Raw genomic sequence first — 18,638 nt, 5'->3', positions numbered from 1 at the left:
GATTAATGTATATGCTAATTGTATAAATTGTATATCTATGTACTGCAAAGCGCTTTAGAGTAGCGTATGTTAGCTAGATAGGGCGCTATATCAAATGTTGTATATTATGATTATTAAACTAGCCATTACAAACCTGTGATATCCCATTTTCATTGTTCTTAATATTACAGTGAGTATTTAATACTTTCATACATGTACATAACTCACTCATTGGACAGAGGTTTATAGTTTTGCGTAAAACGATTTAACAAATAACTGAACACATTAAAGAAAACGTTTGTCGAATTTTTACAAGAACTGCTCAAGTTGGGTTACTTAATACGAAGCTGTGGAAATTGCCGTATGTAGTGAGGGAGCGTGAGAGGCTGTTATGTTATCAATATATTTCACAAATCTGGTTTGCCTTTGACCATGGAACTTTCCTGTAAACTATTATTGAAATCGTTTCTTCGGTTTTGGAGATGATGTCAAAAATGTGAATTGTTAATGGACGGAGGATGCACGCCGACGGACAAAATACTATCAGTAATAATCCCTTAAAGTTTGGTGAAGATCCGACTTATAGTTTCTGAGAAAAGTGTCGGAAACCTTTACGGCGGAAAGCGGAAGAAGACAGAAGAATAATAATGATAAGAATCTCTGAGTAAAAACAATAATACCCTAAACTTCGTTTGGTGGACTTAATAAGCGAATAAAGAGCATGCATATCAGTTGACAGGAACCGCCAGAATATTGATAGTGGACTAAGCAAGCTAAATGAACGCTTCGAGAACAGATGGGTCACGCCGACAACACATCAAACCACCTTTTAATCTGGGATGTGATTCGATTAGAGTTACAGCCACATAGGGATTTACACTGTATGTTAAAATATATAGCTAGACGTATAGCCACATAGGATTTACACTGTATGTTAAAATATATAGCTAGGCGTATAACCACATAGGATTTGATACTGTATTTAAACAATAACTGGTTGTCTGGATGTAATTATTGTTGATATAATTACAAGTGGCCTCTGGCAAAGCCCATAAAACCCGCTAGGTTTTAAGGTAGATTTGCCAGAGGCCACTTGTAATTATATCAACAATAATTACATCCAGACAACCAGGTATTTTTTATATTTACATATTTTTCTTTTTTAAGACATACTCCTACAAAAACCATTTGCCCTGCCTCAAAATACATTTCAGGCGGCCATTTTGTTTGTTTACATATTCCTACACCTGAAACAGGCAGTTGTAATTATANATTAAAATATATAGCAATATTTATACCGACATAGGGTTGACTCTGTTTAAATATATAGCTAGGTGTATACCCTTAGATATTCTAACACACTTATGTTAAAATATATATCTAGGTTTATACCCACATAATGATTGACTCTATATGGTTAAATATATAGCTAGGTGTATACCATTAGATATTTTAACACACTTATGTTTAAATATATAGCTAGGTTTATTCCCACATAGGGATTGACTCTATATGTAATATATAGCTAGGTTTATATCCACATAGGGATCGACTCTATGTTAAACTTATATAGCTAGGTTTATACCCACATAGGGATTGACTCTATGTTAAAAATAAAGCTAGATTATTTCCCACAAAGGGATTAACACCGTGTTAAAATATATAGGTAAGTTTATACCCACAATGGGAATGACTCTTTATCCCTTTCACCACTGTAGACCATAATGGACACATCCATATCAATGTCACTGGTTGCGTTTTAACAATAACTCGGGACAAGTTGTTTCAAGTGTATATCTTTCCTTTATAATCTCCGAGAAACCTACAATACAGGACAATACATTAAATACATTTACCCTCTTATATACATACAATAAATACTACACAACTTCCGCGCCGACCGAGGTACCGAACCTCTGAATAGAGACCGCTATAAATATAGTAATTCTAATAACTAAATGTTATAACCACACGATAGTTATTATAAAATACGGTTATGCATGGTAGAGTCTACCTAAGTTGCATAGGGGTGAAAGGGTTATGTTTAAAATAAAGCTAGATTATTTCCCACAAAGGGATTAACATATACCTAAATGTCAAAAACATTTTTGTAAGTGCAGTAGATTATGTATTCCTATCTAGATGAAATATATAAATATATACGGACATACCTCCATTAGGATCCAGTTATATGGGATTTTACCGTCTATATTACTTTTTTGCCCCATATCTTGACGAAATATATATACTGGTATTATAACACAGCTGGATACGGCCTGTTAATCTTCTGCATATTGTGCGTTTCTTTTTTCACATGTCAATTTATGATACGGACTCTTGTTAACTTTTCATAACGCCTAAATTTACGTTTGATTTTACAGATCTCGTTACGTTTTAAAACCAAGGTCAATAACAAAAGTAACAGCAACACGGCTCCAAGTTATCTAACATACAAAAAGTAATACTGTAGCACATTTCCCCTTATTTTGGCATTAAGCCTAAAAGTATTTGTGAAGGAATTTCTTTTCAAGGTTTTTTCCCCTCATAAATATGGGTATCAATTACAAGAAGAAATGAAAAACAAAGAGGCCCAAAGGGCCTGTATCGCTCACTTAAATATTTAGGCAGTCATAACAAAATATTTTCATTAAACATATATTGCACTACAAATCTTCCCTCGCAAACTTTGTCAGCTCCGGGATCCATCTGTTGAAACTACCAGCCAAATATTATCATAAGATTCTACGTTTTTGGTTCTTCTTCAGAAGTTGTTTGACACATTTCCCCCTGTGACCTTGTCAGTAGGTCAATGTCATTTTTCTTCTCAAACTTTGTTAGCTCTATCCGAAAAAGCTACCAGCCAAATCTTCAGAAGAAATCCTTTGAAATGTTGTTGACCTCTGTGACCTTTAAGTAGGTTGAGGTAATTTTCATTTGCAAACTTTGCTGAGCTCCCAGGAAGCCCCCAGCCAAATATTCTTCAGAAGTCTTTTTTTTTTTTTTTTTACATATTTGACACCTGTGACCTTGAAAGTAGGTCAAGGTCATTTTCATTCTCAAACTTTGTCGGTCTCTATTTCAGGAACCCTACAGCCAAATATGAAAGTTCTATACCTTTTAGTTCTTCAGAAGAAGTTGTTAAAAAGCGTTTTAACATATTTGACCGCTGTGACCTTGAAAGTAAATCAAGGTAATTTCATTCTCAAACTTTGTCGGTCTCTATCCCAGGAAGCCACCAGCCAAATATGAAGATTCTATACCTTTTAGTTCTTCAGAAGTTGTTTGAAGCGTTTGAAATATTTGACTGCTGTGATCTTGAAAGTAGGATAAAGTCATTTTCATTCTCAAACTTGGTCGGGCTCTATCCTAGGAAGTCATCAGTCAAATATGAAGATTCTATACCTTTTAGTTCTTCAGAAGAAAACGTTTCAAGAGTTTGACCTATTTGACCGTTGTGACATTGAAAGTAGGCCAAGGTCATTTTCATTCTCAAACTTTGTTGGGTTCTTACCAAGGAAGCCACCAGCCGAATATAAAGATTATATACCTTTCACTTCTTCAGAAGAAGTCTTTGAAGTGTTTACCACATTTGACCCCTGTGACCTTGAAAGTAGGTGTAAGTCATTTTCTTTCTCAAACTTTGTAGGCTCCTACCAACGAAGCTTTCAATCAAATATCATGGCTCTATGCCCGTTTGTTCTTCAGAAGATGTTGTTTAAAGGAAATGTTGATGGACGACGATGGACCCCGCACCATGACATGTACATAAGCTCACTTGCCCTTCGGGCAGGTGAGCTAAAAATTGATCATTTGATCCTCTTTTGAAAAAAGGGTGATGAAAATTATTTTTTGAACTTAATTTAAATGTAGTAACTACCTCTTGTATAACTTTAGATATGGTGAAGTTAAGTAAACCAACACACTGCAATGTAGATTTGCCAAAAATATCAAATTATCCACCTCCTTTAATCATTTTGATTATAAGCTTGGTTCAATAATAGACTTAGTAACCCTTGGATTTCTTGCCGCCTACATCCTTCGAATATAAGCCGACTTTTAAAATAGGCCTTGTATTAATCCAGGTAAGATTCACGTTTCTTCTCATGTTAAAGACATTGGCTTTAGTTGTATTTTATGCCCTTCGAGATGATGTCTTGTTTGACATATTGCGATTGTCTTTTGTCCATCGTTGTGCGCGTCAGTCCGTAAACAATTCACATTTTTTACTTCTTATTCAAAACCAAAAAACAAGTTTGGCAGGAAGGCAAACTAAAATTGTGAAATAACTTGATCACATCCCCAGGGGCCCCGAGGGTCGAGGAAAAAGAGGATCAAATTGGCTAAAATTTCAACAATCTTCTTCCTAAGACCCAGAAATACTAGAACTAAATACTGGACCTTCATGGATTGAAATATCCTTTATCAAAATTATGAATTTCTTTTCTTCGGGTCATCCACTCCCCTCTGAAGATGGAGTAAACTTTACTATAGGCAATATATAGGGAAATTACACATTTCGGTATAATTCAAACTCATAAATGTGATTGCAGTTTGATAGTATGACAAATAAGACCAAAACATTAGTTTTAGTTTTGGTAAGTAAAACAATATCATCATAATTGCTCCTTGGCATAAAGGCCAGGTCAATTTGAATATTGTTGCGATTTACAGCTGGTATCGCTTGGTGTAAGTTCAGGGTCAAGCCAATGATGAAAGCCAAATTAATGTCTTTGCCTAAGTGGAGTATGGTAAAGGTGCCACAGTCAAAGGTCAAGCTCATTGAGGTCAAATTTAATCTAGTCTGAATGGCTGACATCGTCTTACAACTGATGAAGAAATATTATAAGGACTGATATGGGTGCCAAGTGTCCATTGAAGCAGGGTCAATGATCAAATAAAATCTTCACACCATTTTTTTTATAACAAAAGCAGTGTCAAAAAGACCAGCCTTAAGATAGCAACAGCAAATGGTTATTTTTCTGTGGTTAATTTATGTGATCTCTTTAATAGGAGCCAAGAACCCTCTGGAATTTCTTGTTACCTTTATTTTCCAATCAGTAAAATAAAACGACTCAATTATCACTCTTCCGTTTTTAATTTTTTAATTTCTGATATTCAAATCAGTGCATTTTTGTATAAATATGTGCAGATAGTTTTGTTTTCAGCTCTGAGAAACCATATAAACCTGTTTATGGTTATGTTATGTACATATGAAAGTCTCAAGATTTTTTCTTGACAACTCCCAATTATATTACTACAATTAAAACTTAAAAAATGCATTGTGAAATGAAAATTAATTTACAGTATAAATATGCTGAAATAATGGACAATGAAAGGTAGGTGAAGCTTTAAAAGATTAAAGAATGTCAAATTATTGAGCAAATCATCAACATGCTAACTTAAAAATATAAAATGGCAATCATTTCTCTTCAGACCTAACACTTTTTTCAATGTATGTACAAGACAGAATATACTCTGCACTAACTTTGTCATTGTGTAATATATTCTTAAAGCTAAATTGTAAGTCTCCTATTAAAACTTATAGTGAACCATTTAGACTAGTTTTCATCCAGTTTACTGACGTTTTAGTGCTTGTATGTTTGAAATTTGCAATACTTTTTTTTTGCATTACTGCAATGCACACAGAAATATAACATTTCACTGCCAAATTCCATGATTTACTAGAACAAAATAGAAAATGAAATGTTTAGAAATTCAGCTAATGTACAGGTTGATTTTTTTGAAGTTTGAACATTTTTGCTCATTCCTAATTTCAGGTAATATGTGGTATGAAAATTCTCCAATACATGTATTACATCACATTTTTGTGCTGCATTTTTCTTAACTAAAACTGCACAGTAGCCAATAACAAGTAGAGATTTCACCACTGAATATCAGGTATTATTAGCTGTTGCCTTCATACATTTGATCAATTATTTTTCTCATCGTCTTAAAGTTTCAAAATATTAGTGTTACATAATTTTGAATCCAATTTTCGTGCATATCAGTTATGATTTTCAAATAAATATGATATTATAACATCCTGTAGTATTCTCTATCAAATTTTTATTGATGGTGTATTTTCATCAAGAATACAGAATAGTATTACCCGCTTATCATGAATACAGTAGATTCTGTTAATTTACAACTCATGTATAGCAAACATTAATTTGACCTTTTTTCCATATAAATAATGTGATTTCCTGCTCATATTTTATTCTAGCTTTATCTAATGTGCACATACAATTGGTATACAATCTGCTATTTCGAAGAAAACCTCTACCATTTTTCAAACAAACACATTTTCCTAAGTTGATGATATCCTGGAATACTCGCTGCTCCCCTGTCCCCCAAGAGATCATGCTACGTATGATCAGTTGGGTGGAGGTGGCGGGGGCGATACCAGCATTTGGTTTAACCCACCCATATTGTTCATGTCAAATCCTCCTGGAGGGGGAGGGGGTGGTATGGGGTTGTAGCCTCCAGGCTGACTAGGAGGTGGGGGAGGTGGGGCCACAGGGTTGGGTCCATGGCCTCCCTGCTGCTGCCAAGGTGCAAGCTGTGAAGGGGGTGGGGGAGGTGCTGTCACAGCCCACGGAGATGAAGTTCCTGCCGACGTTGCAGGCGGGGGAGGAGGTACTCCTGTATCTGTAGACAATATGAAAAATTATTAGCTGACAAACATCAACAAGAGGCCCATGGTATTAATTTTTGTTGGTGAAATATGAAGTGGAAATAATGATGTCAATCATCCCTACCAAAATTTGAGTAAAAAAAGTATAATGTCAAGTCAAGTTTGTCAGGACCATGAGTTGATCATTCCTAGACCTAGTTTCAGTTAAATCTGCCTATTTGAACTTGATTTTAAGTTTTAAATAGTTTTATTCCAAAATGGTAGCCGTGGGGGCTGTATTGACTTTTTGATCGACCTGAAAAAAGTACACTTTGACAGGACCATGAGTCGATCATTCCTACCAAGTTTCAGTTAAATAGGCCCAGTAGAACTTGATTTAAGTTTGAAATAGTTATTTACCATATTTGATTTCTGATCGCCCTGAAACATAACACTTTGTCAGGACCATGAGTCGATCATTCCTAACAAGTTTCAGTTAAATCCGCCGAGTAGAACTTTACTTAAAGTTTGAAATAGTTTTTCAAAATTGGCCGTGGCGGCCATATTGGATTTCTGATCGACCTGAAAAATAACACCACTTTGTCAGGACCATGAGTTGATCATTCATACTAAGTTTCAGTTAAATCGGACCAGTGGAACTTGACTTTAAGTTTGTTATAGTTTTTCAAAATTGCGGCCATATTGGATTTCTGATCGACCCTAAAAAAAAAATACTTGGTCAGGGAGTTGTCAGTATTATTCCCATGGTGTATCAATGAAATCCCTTTGAGAGTATTTCAGCTTAAGTTTAAAATGTGAAAATGTTAACCAACTACACACGACGCAAGACGACGGACGAAGACAGATAGCAATAGGTCACTTGAGCTAACAAAGAAACATATGCTGCATTTGGAAGATGCAAAACTTTGTTTCAAACATGTCTTTATTATCAAGTCCTTTTTTGTCGCCTGAAGTTTTATTTTTAAAACCTCAACTTAGGCCATAATAAATTAATTGCTAGATTCTCATCCAAATTCTTTTCAAAATTGGGGCGGGGGGCGAATTTTATTTTTTATTCTTTATTTTTCCTAAAATTTGAAATGGTTGCTTTTTTTTTGTTTGTTTGTTTGATTTTGTTTAACGTCCTATTAACAGCTAAGGTCATTTAAGGACGGCCTCCCCTGTGTGCAAGATGCATGCGTGTAGTGTATGTGTGTGTATTTTGGGAGGCTGCGATATGTTCGTGTTTGTCTCCTTGTGATATCGCGGAACTGATGCCGACTTTATAGTGCTACCTCACTGAGACATACTGCCGAAATGGTTGCAAATGTGTTAAAAAAGTGCAATAAAGGCGCATGTTCAGTGTACATTTATCTTTATTTTTTGTTAATAACAACTTTGAGTATGCAGTATACACATTGAACACCATTTCACTGTTCAGTCCACATATATATCTGTACTAACTTTTGGTATGAATACACACCACATTATTTTTCCACATATCGTCCTCTTTTGATTACAGTGACCTTGCCATTGTTGCTTTAGAAAATCCCGACATTAAAATTGTAAATGCGTCGGATTTCGCACTGGCAGTTGCCGACTGCTCTTCTGTATCAGCATCAATATTAAATTTTAAATAAGCTCCGAGGTACGACACCACTTCCCCCACCGTACATGCGCCATCACACTGGATCAGTTCCACTTTCGATTTACCGACAGACACAACGGCCCTGTTACCACACTTGACGGGCGCAGATTTGTCAATTGTTCCTTCGGCTAATTCATGAAAGACCTGCATTAATGTTTTAGTATCGGCTACTGAACACCCATACCAATTTTTAAGAACGGCAAGTTGCCGTTGCAGCTTTAGAATTACAAAAACCAGACTTGCAGAGGACGAGTTTTCTACAGCCGGAAATTGAAAATATAAAACTAATTTTTGAAGCGGAAAACGGAAAAAAATCCAGATTTCGTATTTTCAGGTTTTTTTTGCAAATAAAAAAAATTGGGGCGGGGCCTCAAAGAGGGGGCGGGCGGGGATGAGAATCTAGCAAATAATTTATTATGGCCTTACCAAGGTTTCGTTTTATTTTCAAGGCATTCATATTTTAAATTTAATTCAAATTTCAATTTCTTTAAGTGAGTTCTTAATTATAATCCAAAACACTTTTAAATCTTACATTTAAGTTGTGACTTACTTTGTGGCGGCTGCATCCATGACATAGAATTTGGGGGCTGACTGCTTGGTGGGGGAGGGGGTGGGGCCGTCAGCAGTGAAGGAGGTGGAACTCCTGAAATAACAAAAGTCAAATTATTACATTCTCCATCATGCACTTAACATTTGATATGATCAGTGTCCAAGTGCTTAAATCATTTAGTTTATTTCTCAACACGGTACTTAAATATACAATATTTCGTAAGTCCCCCCCCCCCACCGACGTAAAAATATTCACACTAAAAGAATATCATTCAAAGAATTCCTACACTTAAGTTTCCTAGAAGAAAAGCAGCATTCATCACTGATGCATACAACCTGGGGAACATTTATTTTGTCTGGAATCTGAGAAGACTCACTTTATAAAGTGAAAACTTAATTCTTTTTTATTTCTGATGTCCTAGACGACTGAGCTACAGTAACAATTCCAACTCTTACCCATGACTGCAGTGGTGTTGGAACTGCTCTGTGTAGGCACCGCGTTAACAGACTGCTGCCACGGAGGTGGTACTGGCCCAGCAGACGAGTTGAATTGTGACTGTGGAGGTGGACAGATTGGCCCTGACATCTGCCCTGGGGGTGGCTGCATCTGTGTGGGGGGCATGGATCCCATGGGCATACCCATTCCACCATGGGGCTGTCTGTGCATAAACTGCTGCTGTTGCTGCTGAACTGGTGGTTGATTCTGCTGCGACACATGGTTGTGGTTCATTCTCATCATTGGGGGTGGACCAGGTCTCTGCATTGTGTTCTGCTGCCATGGAGGATTCACTCCCTGTAAATATTAATGCATAGAATTAACACCGTTTTCACTCCCTGCAACCATTTATGCATATAAATATTGATATATCACTACCTGTAACGATTGATGAATACATATGTTGTGATCTCACTCACTTCAACAAGTGATGTATATTTATTGATACATCACGCCATGTTACATGGATATATATTGATATTGATCTCTAACTCGATGAAACATACTATACATAGATATTTATATATCACTCTCTGATACAATTTACCAAGTTACCCTTTAAATTGGAAACATAATCAAAAATTTAATATTTGACATTACAAACTTTCATTCTCAGATCTGACAATTACTTTCTGTTTATCTTTACACAATGCTTATGTTACAGGAACAATTCAGATGGGACATAGAAATAAGGTACATTATGCCTTAATTATAACAACACAACTGAATTGTCCACTTTTGGTGATATTGATCATCAATGTGGCTAGAATTAAGATATTTACCATAGGGTTGGGAGGAGGGTGGTTCATATGGGGTCGGAAGTGTTGTTGCTGTGGATGGTTAGGCTTTTGTTGTGAGGGGGGCGGTCCTTCTCCAAGCTCTGCCATGAGTGACATGTACTGTAACGTAAACCAAATCATTTAACTATCATCTATCATAACAAGCAAATTCATGAATACTGTTCCCTCCTAGAAGCACTGACTACATGATCTAGCTACACGTTGTTTACATATTTGAAGAACTGCATACAAATCCTGGAGTCTCTTCTTAAAGTCTGTCATGGAGCATACTCAAGATATTTTTTCAATTACTTAAAATGGTTTTACAATAAGGAAAGTGTTTTATTACCTCACTGTCCATCTTTGCCTTGTCTACCTGGTTGATTGCAGGGGTAGGTGAAGTTATTCTCAGCGTGTCACCTGGTCTGAAACAGAGAAGCCACATTGTGTCATACAAAATCTACAACACTCGATGAAATCAACCCTTTCAGTCACTTTGGACAGAAAACTCATTGATGGAATTGTCAGTGTCTGGCCATAGAATTTAAACTTTAGGCAATTATATTTTACATGTACATTCTGTACCTGACTCCGGACAAAAAGGATGTCGTATAAAAAATAGCTTACAAAAAATTGTTGCTAAGAACAGACAACTCGAAATAGAAACCACTCCTGTTAAATATCTGCTTCTTAGCCTGAGCGACTTACCGTTTAGCTTTACAGTCCTGGGCTATGTGGCCAGTTCCACCACACACAGAACAGATTATTGTGTTGGTGATAATTGTCTGGGCCTGTTGTAACTGTTTAAGTTTCCTGAAACAATGAAAATACAGAACACTTGATTCCCCTGTTTTTAAAGACCTGAGCTTGAAATATTCTATTTTGGGTGGGGATCTAAAAGCAAGTGAAAGTAACTTTTTCAAAAACTTGTAAAACTTTTATAGAACTAGAACTGACAGGTCAGTAAGGGCCCCGTCATGTGGCAATATATCGACCATAATCATCAAGAAGCAATCTGCCCATATAGCTGAGCTTGACATTTGACATTTGGACTTAAAAAAAAACAAGAAAACAAAATATACATTTTACATGTAATATGATGCGAGACTTTTTTCCTTCCACCTCCATATTTACTGGGCTTACAGAAAAGGAAACGCCGGGGCAATAATCATTTGTTAGCTTTGATTTGTTTTATTTCACATTAAATAACTCCCCCATCAAGAGCCAGGGTCAAAGTTAGAGGTCCACTTTGTCTTTGACCCAAATGACCTTGACCTTTAACGCAGTGACCCTGATCTTTGGTCAGTTGACTTATTCTTTAATTCCGACCAACTTTGATTCATAATATCATAAAACAAAATGTTCATCAGTGAAAAATACAAAACTTGACCTTGAACCTCGAAACTTGGACCTTTGGTCAGTTGACTCCGTGTTTAATTCTGATCAGCTTTGCTTCATTATGTCATAACAAAATGTTCATCAGTGAAAAGATCCTAGAACATTGGGTATGAATATCTCGAAAATACTTTTTTTTCTGATCTTATTTTATAGAAAGTCTGCAGGTTTAAGCACAACAAAATCAGACATACGCCAGGCCGTCGTTTTCCCTGAGAGTTCCGTTGAGTAAAGCCAATTCTCGTAGTTGTTGGCGCCGAAGATCGTTCTGTCCTTCTGGAACTTCTATACCTTGAGTTATAATCTCCTTTATCTACAGAACAAAAAATAAAATGTTTACAGTTATGGTCCAATTAATCATGACAAATGCTACAAACTACGAAATAATATATTTAGGCCTGAGAACTAAGTAATTTAATTTGTATTGCTTTGTCAATTTTTTTTTATGTTAATTAAAAATTGATATCGTCCAAAACCATCAAATTTATCAAACTGCAGAGCAAATCATGAGAGAATTTGTTTAGTTAGTTCTGTTAAACAAACAGTGAACTGAAATTAAAATTCTTTTGCTTCAAAATTTCTACAAAATACTAGCCTGGCACTTGTTTCAATAGTTGAACAATTTTTTTCATTTTTTATTTGTTAAATTGTTGTTGATAAAATCTCATACGATTTAGATTATTAAATATAAAGAACAGATATTCTGTTTTTTGGGGGGTTTTTTGGCCTCCAATAGACTAGATAGCTTTCTGAACAATCTAAGAGTAAGGTGTATCATACCTTTTCTACAGCCTTTTTGACGTTTTCCGGGTTGTTGGCAGTGACGTAAGCATGTAAGGGTTCATCCTCCCCTGGCAGGGGTTGTCCGTCCTTACGTCCAATCTTTCCCTCCTTCACTGATCCCTTCCCTCGGATGATAATCTTGGCCCCCGTCTGAATTTAACCAAAACAGAAATACCAATAAAACTTTTTTTTATAGAAAAAGAAACCTTATCATCTTGGCCACCGTCTGAATTTAACCTAAACAAACCTTTAGCTCACCATTAGTTTTTAACAATTTTATTAGTGTGAGTACTTAAGGATGTACATAATTACACAACGTTCTGTGAAGTTATCTCTTATAATTCCCTTAAATATCTCTTAATAAGGAAATCTTGTAAAGGGGAAGCCTACAATTGATGCATATATACTATATCCCGACTTCCTGATATGTGTATTCAGCTCTATATTTTTGTGATTTTTGCAAGTTTTCCAAGACCCAAGTTACCTAATGATATCATTAAAGCACACTGTATTTGACAGTTGTTTTTTGTAGACGATTTTGATATATTCAGATTTGAATATGAAGCTCCAAACTTTTTTCTGTGAGTTGTAGAATTAGTTAAGAAACACAATGTGAAGGCTGAACTAAAGACTGGGCGTCATACCTCCTTTTCCAAATTCTTGAGTGTATTTCCTCGAGGTCCAATGAGAAGACCAACAAAGTTGATCTCTGGGTTCTCTTCCTGGGGTATCATGACCTTGTCATTGACTCGTATCACTGGTGGCCTGAAAAGTCAATGCCAAAATTAAAAAAAATCAGAATTTTTCACTCCAACTAGCACAAATATGAGAATTTTGTCTCATAATTCCAAATTCCAAAGTATTTAACAATATTGCAAATTGATTTACAATATTTTTCACAGAACCAAAATTCTACCAAATAAATTTACATGAAAAGTTACCACAACTAACGAAATTATTCTGAAGAATAATCAGTTGAATGGGTAACAACATCACAAAACATGAAAATTATAAGTTTAAAAAAAATAAAAATAAATAAAGATGGGAATAATATAAACGAGAGAGAACCTTTGAAACAGGAAAGCAAGCTTAAGGGAAGTAATTGAGAAACATTTGTGGCTTACTTGTAATCAGCAGGAGGTTTGTACTCATCGTTGAGGTCCATGGCTTCCTGAACATGTTTGTGGCGCTCTTCTTCCAGTTTTTTTCTGGTTCTGTACTCACGGGTGTTCAGCCTCTTTCCCTCATTGTTGTAGATTGGCTCAGGTGATGGAGACCTAGAACGAACAAACATTTGACAAATATCACTTATCTGTGAGGGTATTCAACCACTCAGGCCCTATGTACCTTAGTCTACAAACTTCCTAAATGTCACAAAGAAAAAATTACAAACCCTAAATATGATACAGATGACAAGAGACAGAATAGTTTGTGGCTTTCAATGATGTGAAAAATAAACATTTGTTGTGAACAAAACACATGGCTAAAAAAATACCCTTTGATTCATTTTCGATACAAACAAACAGAAGTTTGGATATGAACCATTTGACAACTAAAAGTTCTCCCAAAATTTTCATAGTTTCATATTTTTGTTGTGACAGTTTTACCAATAGATGTTGGTACAATTTTTGCCAAGATCAAGATTTTATAGAAAAGGTCCTGAAAAGTTTATTCCAACAAATACAATAGGATGCATTATTTGTTTATTGTTTTACGAGCTCAACTGGTATGGCATCTTCATTAATTTCTGTTTTGGAAGAAATTTTTCGATTTGGAAATGGTTCTTTAGAAAAGAAAAAAAAATCATGTTCTTAAATTTGTGAAATAGACATCATTTAAAAATGAGGAATTAATGAGTAAGTTCTTTTTTTAAATGTGTTCTTCTCTCATAGTTGCTGAACTTGAATTTCTAGTCCAAATTGTATAAATCACATAAAACAAGGAAAATAAGACTTTTTTCAGTTTAGATATACAGCGAGTAAAAATGTACATCATACAAGTATTCTGAAAAGTATTTTGAAATGTCCAGCTTTACAAGGATCACATTTATATCAGATCAATGTCATCAAATGTATTAAATTACGTGTTGTCACTAGAAAGTTTAGTCAGAAAATAGTTTCTGAGAAAATTGTTATTCTATTCAAAACATATGACACATGGTGAAGTATGTTTTTAAATCACAATTAATGAATTAAACATTAATAAGACCCATGACATGTCAGACGAGTGATAAAAAAATGTTTACACTAAGCACTGGTGACTGAAATTTTCTAAATTTCCTTGACAAATCTTAATATAATGGAAAAAATATTAAGGAGGGTCATTTAACATTTGAATTCTAGTACTTTACAGTATAACACAGCTTTAACATTCTTAAGAAAGTTAGTAGATGTATTAGTAACACAGGAAATGATGTCATAACATCGTCTGACATCAACTATCTGTATACACAACATTACAATACCCTGGCAAGATAAACTAATATTAACATCCAAAGACATTATTGGTATACCAACTAAACTTTTCACTCGTACATTAATGGCAATTCGAGATTTATGCGAATACTTTATGATTCTGGTACATGTAACAGATTTTGATTCTTGTAGAAAAAAAAATTGACCTCTTTGCACATAAATCCCAATATTGTTGATCATTTGAAACAAATGAACCTAGAAAATGCCTGTAAGATGGGAATGCTCTCACTGCCATATAAAATTAGCTTCACTGTTCCAAGGACAGGTTTCTGTATTTTAAAAAGTAATGGTGACTTTGACCTTTGCACCCTGAAACACAAAATTATCAGAGGTTATCTTGCAAATGACCTTTGTATGACATTTAATCAATATCAACTAAACATGGCCAGGTTACTAGAGCAATAACACTTGACTTTATAATATAGTGACCTTGACCTTTGGATATGAAACAATAAAAAATATTACTCTTCATCAGGCTCCACAGTAGCAGACCTTTTATCTCAGCTGTCATTTTGAATAAATGCTTTCAATAATGAATTAATTACAGATATCCTGTAAATCTTAAACATAAATCAATTTTCTGTTACGGAAAAATGTCACATTTAAAAATATATACCTTTGGTTTTTTTACAGTAAAATTTCTTGATGAGAATATTTGTAGAACCTTAAAACTGCTGGCCCAGTGTTTATCTTAACATTAAAAATGCTCTTGGTATATTTTTCTTATGCTATCAATTAAGGACAACTTGAGTATATTTTTGATGTTATGGAGATATAACACAAAATTTTAACGCCTCAGCTAAAAACGGAGTGTACTCTAAATAAACCATGATGAGAGTACACTCCGACTTTTTGTGTTATAGCTCCATAACATGAAAAATATATTCAAGTCAATCCTTATAATTTAATCTACTATACTATACTGTGGAAATCCACTTTTATTGATGGACTCTTTTTTCTTAGAAATTATTACGCCCCTGTATCGGCCCATCAATAGCGACGTTACAAAAGGCGACGTCATTTTTTACGTTATAGGCTGATAACAATAATTTTTAAGCCAATGAAAATGCTTGTTACAAGCAAGTTTTAATTATCATATATACAAAAAAAAATGTTTGGAGCTACATTTAGGTTGGTGTTTCATTGATGGTTTGTCAACGAAAGTGAAACAAGCCGAGTAATGGCATATGTAATCATTCAGCAAATTTGATTTTAATTAATACATGCCAATGAACTTAGTTTAACATTCTGTTAACAATTATATCACAACTACACAGGTGTAAATCTGTTTTTAACATTAAATCAGATGTAGATAGCCTTGCCTGATAATTGGTCATCATGCCATTTTTCTTGCAACCCATTAAAGTTCCTCTGCCCAGTAGGAAAGTTTATCATATGATGATGTATTTCATAGGATCTAAAATGAGTTTCCATTTCATAGGAAAACAATAAAACAAGTTTCATATTTTTTTCCCATTTTAGCAAGCTTAATTAAACATTTGTTTTGGATGATTTGTGATCTGATTTATAATTATTTATTGCTAAAAAAATGCTTTTCACACAAAAGTCATTCTGAAAGTAAAAATTAAAAAAATCCACTGTGTTGGCTTTAAATCCATTATCTCCCTTGTGACGCCATACTATAATCTGGGAGTCTGTGATGTAATTTCATTATCATTTGATGACGTAACAGTAGTTTCTATTACATTAATTCATACACAAAATATATAGCATCAATGTATTCAATGTATGAACACGTACACATTAAATATGTATTGTTGCAAAACATAAGTCATAGGACCAAATGTCTAATACTATAGGGGATAGATTTTAAAGACTAATCTGCCTGAAATCATCAAAGACATTAGCACCTCAAAATCTGTAATACAATGGTTGACCATTAAAAATGTTACCCATACTATTCACAAAGTCATTATACAAAACAAAATTCCAAGTTACATATTTGACTATATCATATTTTTTGAAAAAGCAAGATTAAGTTTGAATGTAACCAATTGTGATCGACTATGTATACTGTCACAATGCATCTCCTTACATTTAAAAACACAGTAAACCTTTAGCTGGTGTCATTTACTTAATGGGAAACAGATTTCCATGAAGTATATTTGACTGATTGAGCACACATTCAGATATGCAAAACAGACAAAAATCAGCATTTCTAACAAGCCAAAAAGTGACCTTGGTCTTCTAATATCCATCCATAGGCAGTGACCTTGACCTTTCTATATCAATTTTGATCTGCTTACAGAACCTATAAATGTCCAATTTCCTTGCATAGACACTTAAATTCTATTGCATAAATTTAAATTCTACATACGATAATTGACACTAACCTTGACCTTTTCACTTAAATTACGAAATATTGGGTAGTAAATTTTGAACAAATTGGAAAGTATTATGTTCGTTCAATCATTATTGATTGAAATCAAATATACTCTACATGATGTTAGAATTACACATCTAGAAACAAAATCAATATTGTTACAACTTCTTGTGTAACATTCAAATTTGCTCCATATAGACTACCCCGGTATGTTTGATAAAAAGTATAAAAGTGGTCAGTTTCTTACAAGAATTAAAAAAAAATAAAAAAATGACATTACAAACTGCTGCCAATATGTGATTCATTCCTCTCTATATCTAAGGTACAAGGTTCTTACCTGCTAGTATAAAACAAAGTGTTAAAAAAAAAAATTAATACAAATCCCCAACAAAATTAATAATAATAATTAAACAACTTCAAAGTTCATTGATTGTACAGTACATCTTAATTACTTTAAAAATATAATTAAATCTAAATACCATATGAAAGCCACATTAACATACATGTATCAATCTATAGATTCACATAAAAAAGATATTATTGTTACATCAATGCAATGCTCATTTTTTAACTTCCAAAATAGTGGAAAATATATTGTACCAAAATAATTCTATTGATTTAATGTAAGAGTTTCAAGAATAATGTTTTGAAGAACACTACATTATTCCGTGGACTTTACTTCAGAAAATGTACATGGCCACCTGTTATTGAAATTTCCTGATTTTTTTAAAAATTCTATTGATCTGTTGACCTTGGTTGCCGATCAGTGAGTTCAATGACTGACAGTCTTTTCTTCAGTCTTTAAACAAAATGAATGGGAGACAAGGAAACTCAGGAAATTAATGTTTGCCCTAGATCAAGATTAACCATAATAATGATAAATCTTTATCATAAAATAAGAAATAAAGTTTATTAATTTATTACACAATGCAATTTTCCTTCATAATCATTGCATCTTTGTTTTAACATTTATTTTGTATCATGCTAATCTCTGTATTTTGAGATATTTTATGAAAAAAATATATATAGAAATAGTTAAAATTGACATCATTCAAATAAATTCTTTAACAAAAATAGATAAAATGATAAATATATCAGCTTCAACTGTTACTTCAATACCATACCCTGGGCAAAAATGGATTAAAATCAAATCACAAAACTTACCTTTTTCCTGTCAGAATTTCATCAGTGACAAAGCAGAATTTTCATTCCTTGACTAATCTAATTTTAGTAGGACATACTCTCCTGATTAGTGATATCGAAATTCCCCCATGTTAATATACAGTTATACCTACATAATAAGGTGCCTATAAGTTATAATTAGGTATCCTATAGATCCAGGAATTTCCAACAATGATGAATCCTCTCATGGGATTGGTACAAACATGGGCTAACGGGGCCCATGTGGCCAATCCAGGATTCAGGAAATATCCTCTCATGGGATCTATATCCAGGAAATTAGACCTAGACATCATGCGGACCCAGGAAATTCCTGATCCGATATCCTCTCATGGGATCCAGGTATATGAGCTACTCATCATGTCTGGATCCAGGATTGTCAGAATATCCTCTCATTAG

The 18,638-nt window shown here is 34.2% G+C and overlaps 1 protein-coding gene across 2 annotated transcripts in view; it reads right to left on the bottom strand.

Moving 5' to 3' along the window:
* Positions 1–5,187: 5,187 nt before the first annotated feature.
* LOC110456752 (splicing factor 1-like) overlaps positions 5,188–18,638 on the bottom strand; it is a 22,055-nt gene continuing 8,604 nt past the window's right edge. For both annotated transcript variants that reach the window (XM_021507694.1, XM_021507695.1), the window contains 10 exons: positions 13,367–13,519; positions 12,887–13,007; positions 12,240–12,392; positions 11,654–11,772; positions 10,773–10,877; positions 10,414–10,489; positions 10,068–10,184; positions 9,246–9,582; positions 8,791–8,883; positions 5,188–6,627 (listed from right to left, as the gene is read on the bottom strand). In XM_021507694.1, coding sequence (XP_021363369.1) covers positions 6,353–6,627; positions 8,791–8,883; positions 9,246–9,582; positions 10,068–10,184; positions 10,414–10,489; positions 10,773–10,877; positions 11,654–11,772; positions 12,240–12,392; positions 12,887–13,007; positions 13,367–13,519 — 1,549 coding nt within the window. In that variant the 3' untranslated portion in view covers positions 5,188–6,352. The remainder of the gene's footprint in view (positions 6,628–8,790; positions 8,884–9,245; positions 9,583–10,067; positions 10,185–10,413; positions 10,490–10,772; positions 10,878–11,653; positions 11,773–12,239; positions 12,393–12,886; positions 13,008–13,366; positions 13,520–18,638) is intronic.

The sequence above is a fragment of the Mizuhopecten yessoensis genome, unplaced genomic scaffold (genome assembly GCF_002113885.1).
Source record: "Mizuhopecten yessoensis strain PY_sf001 unplaced genomic scaffold, ASM211388v2 scaffold8841, whole genome shotgun sequence".
In the NCBI taxonomy this organism is placed as follows: domain Eukaryota; kingdom Metazoa; phylum Mollusca; class Bivalvia; order Pectinida; family Pectinidae; genus Mizuhopecten; species Mizuhopecten yessoensis.
The sequence above is the reverse complement of the archived record's forward strand: the minus strand, read 5'-3'. Positions and strand labels throughout refer to the sequence as shown.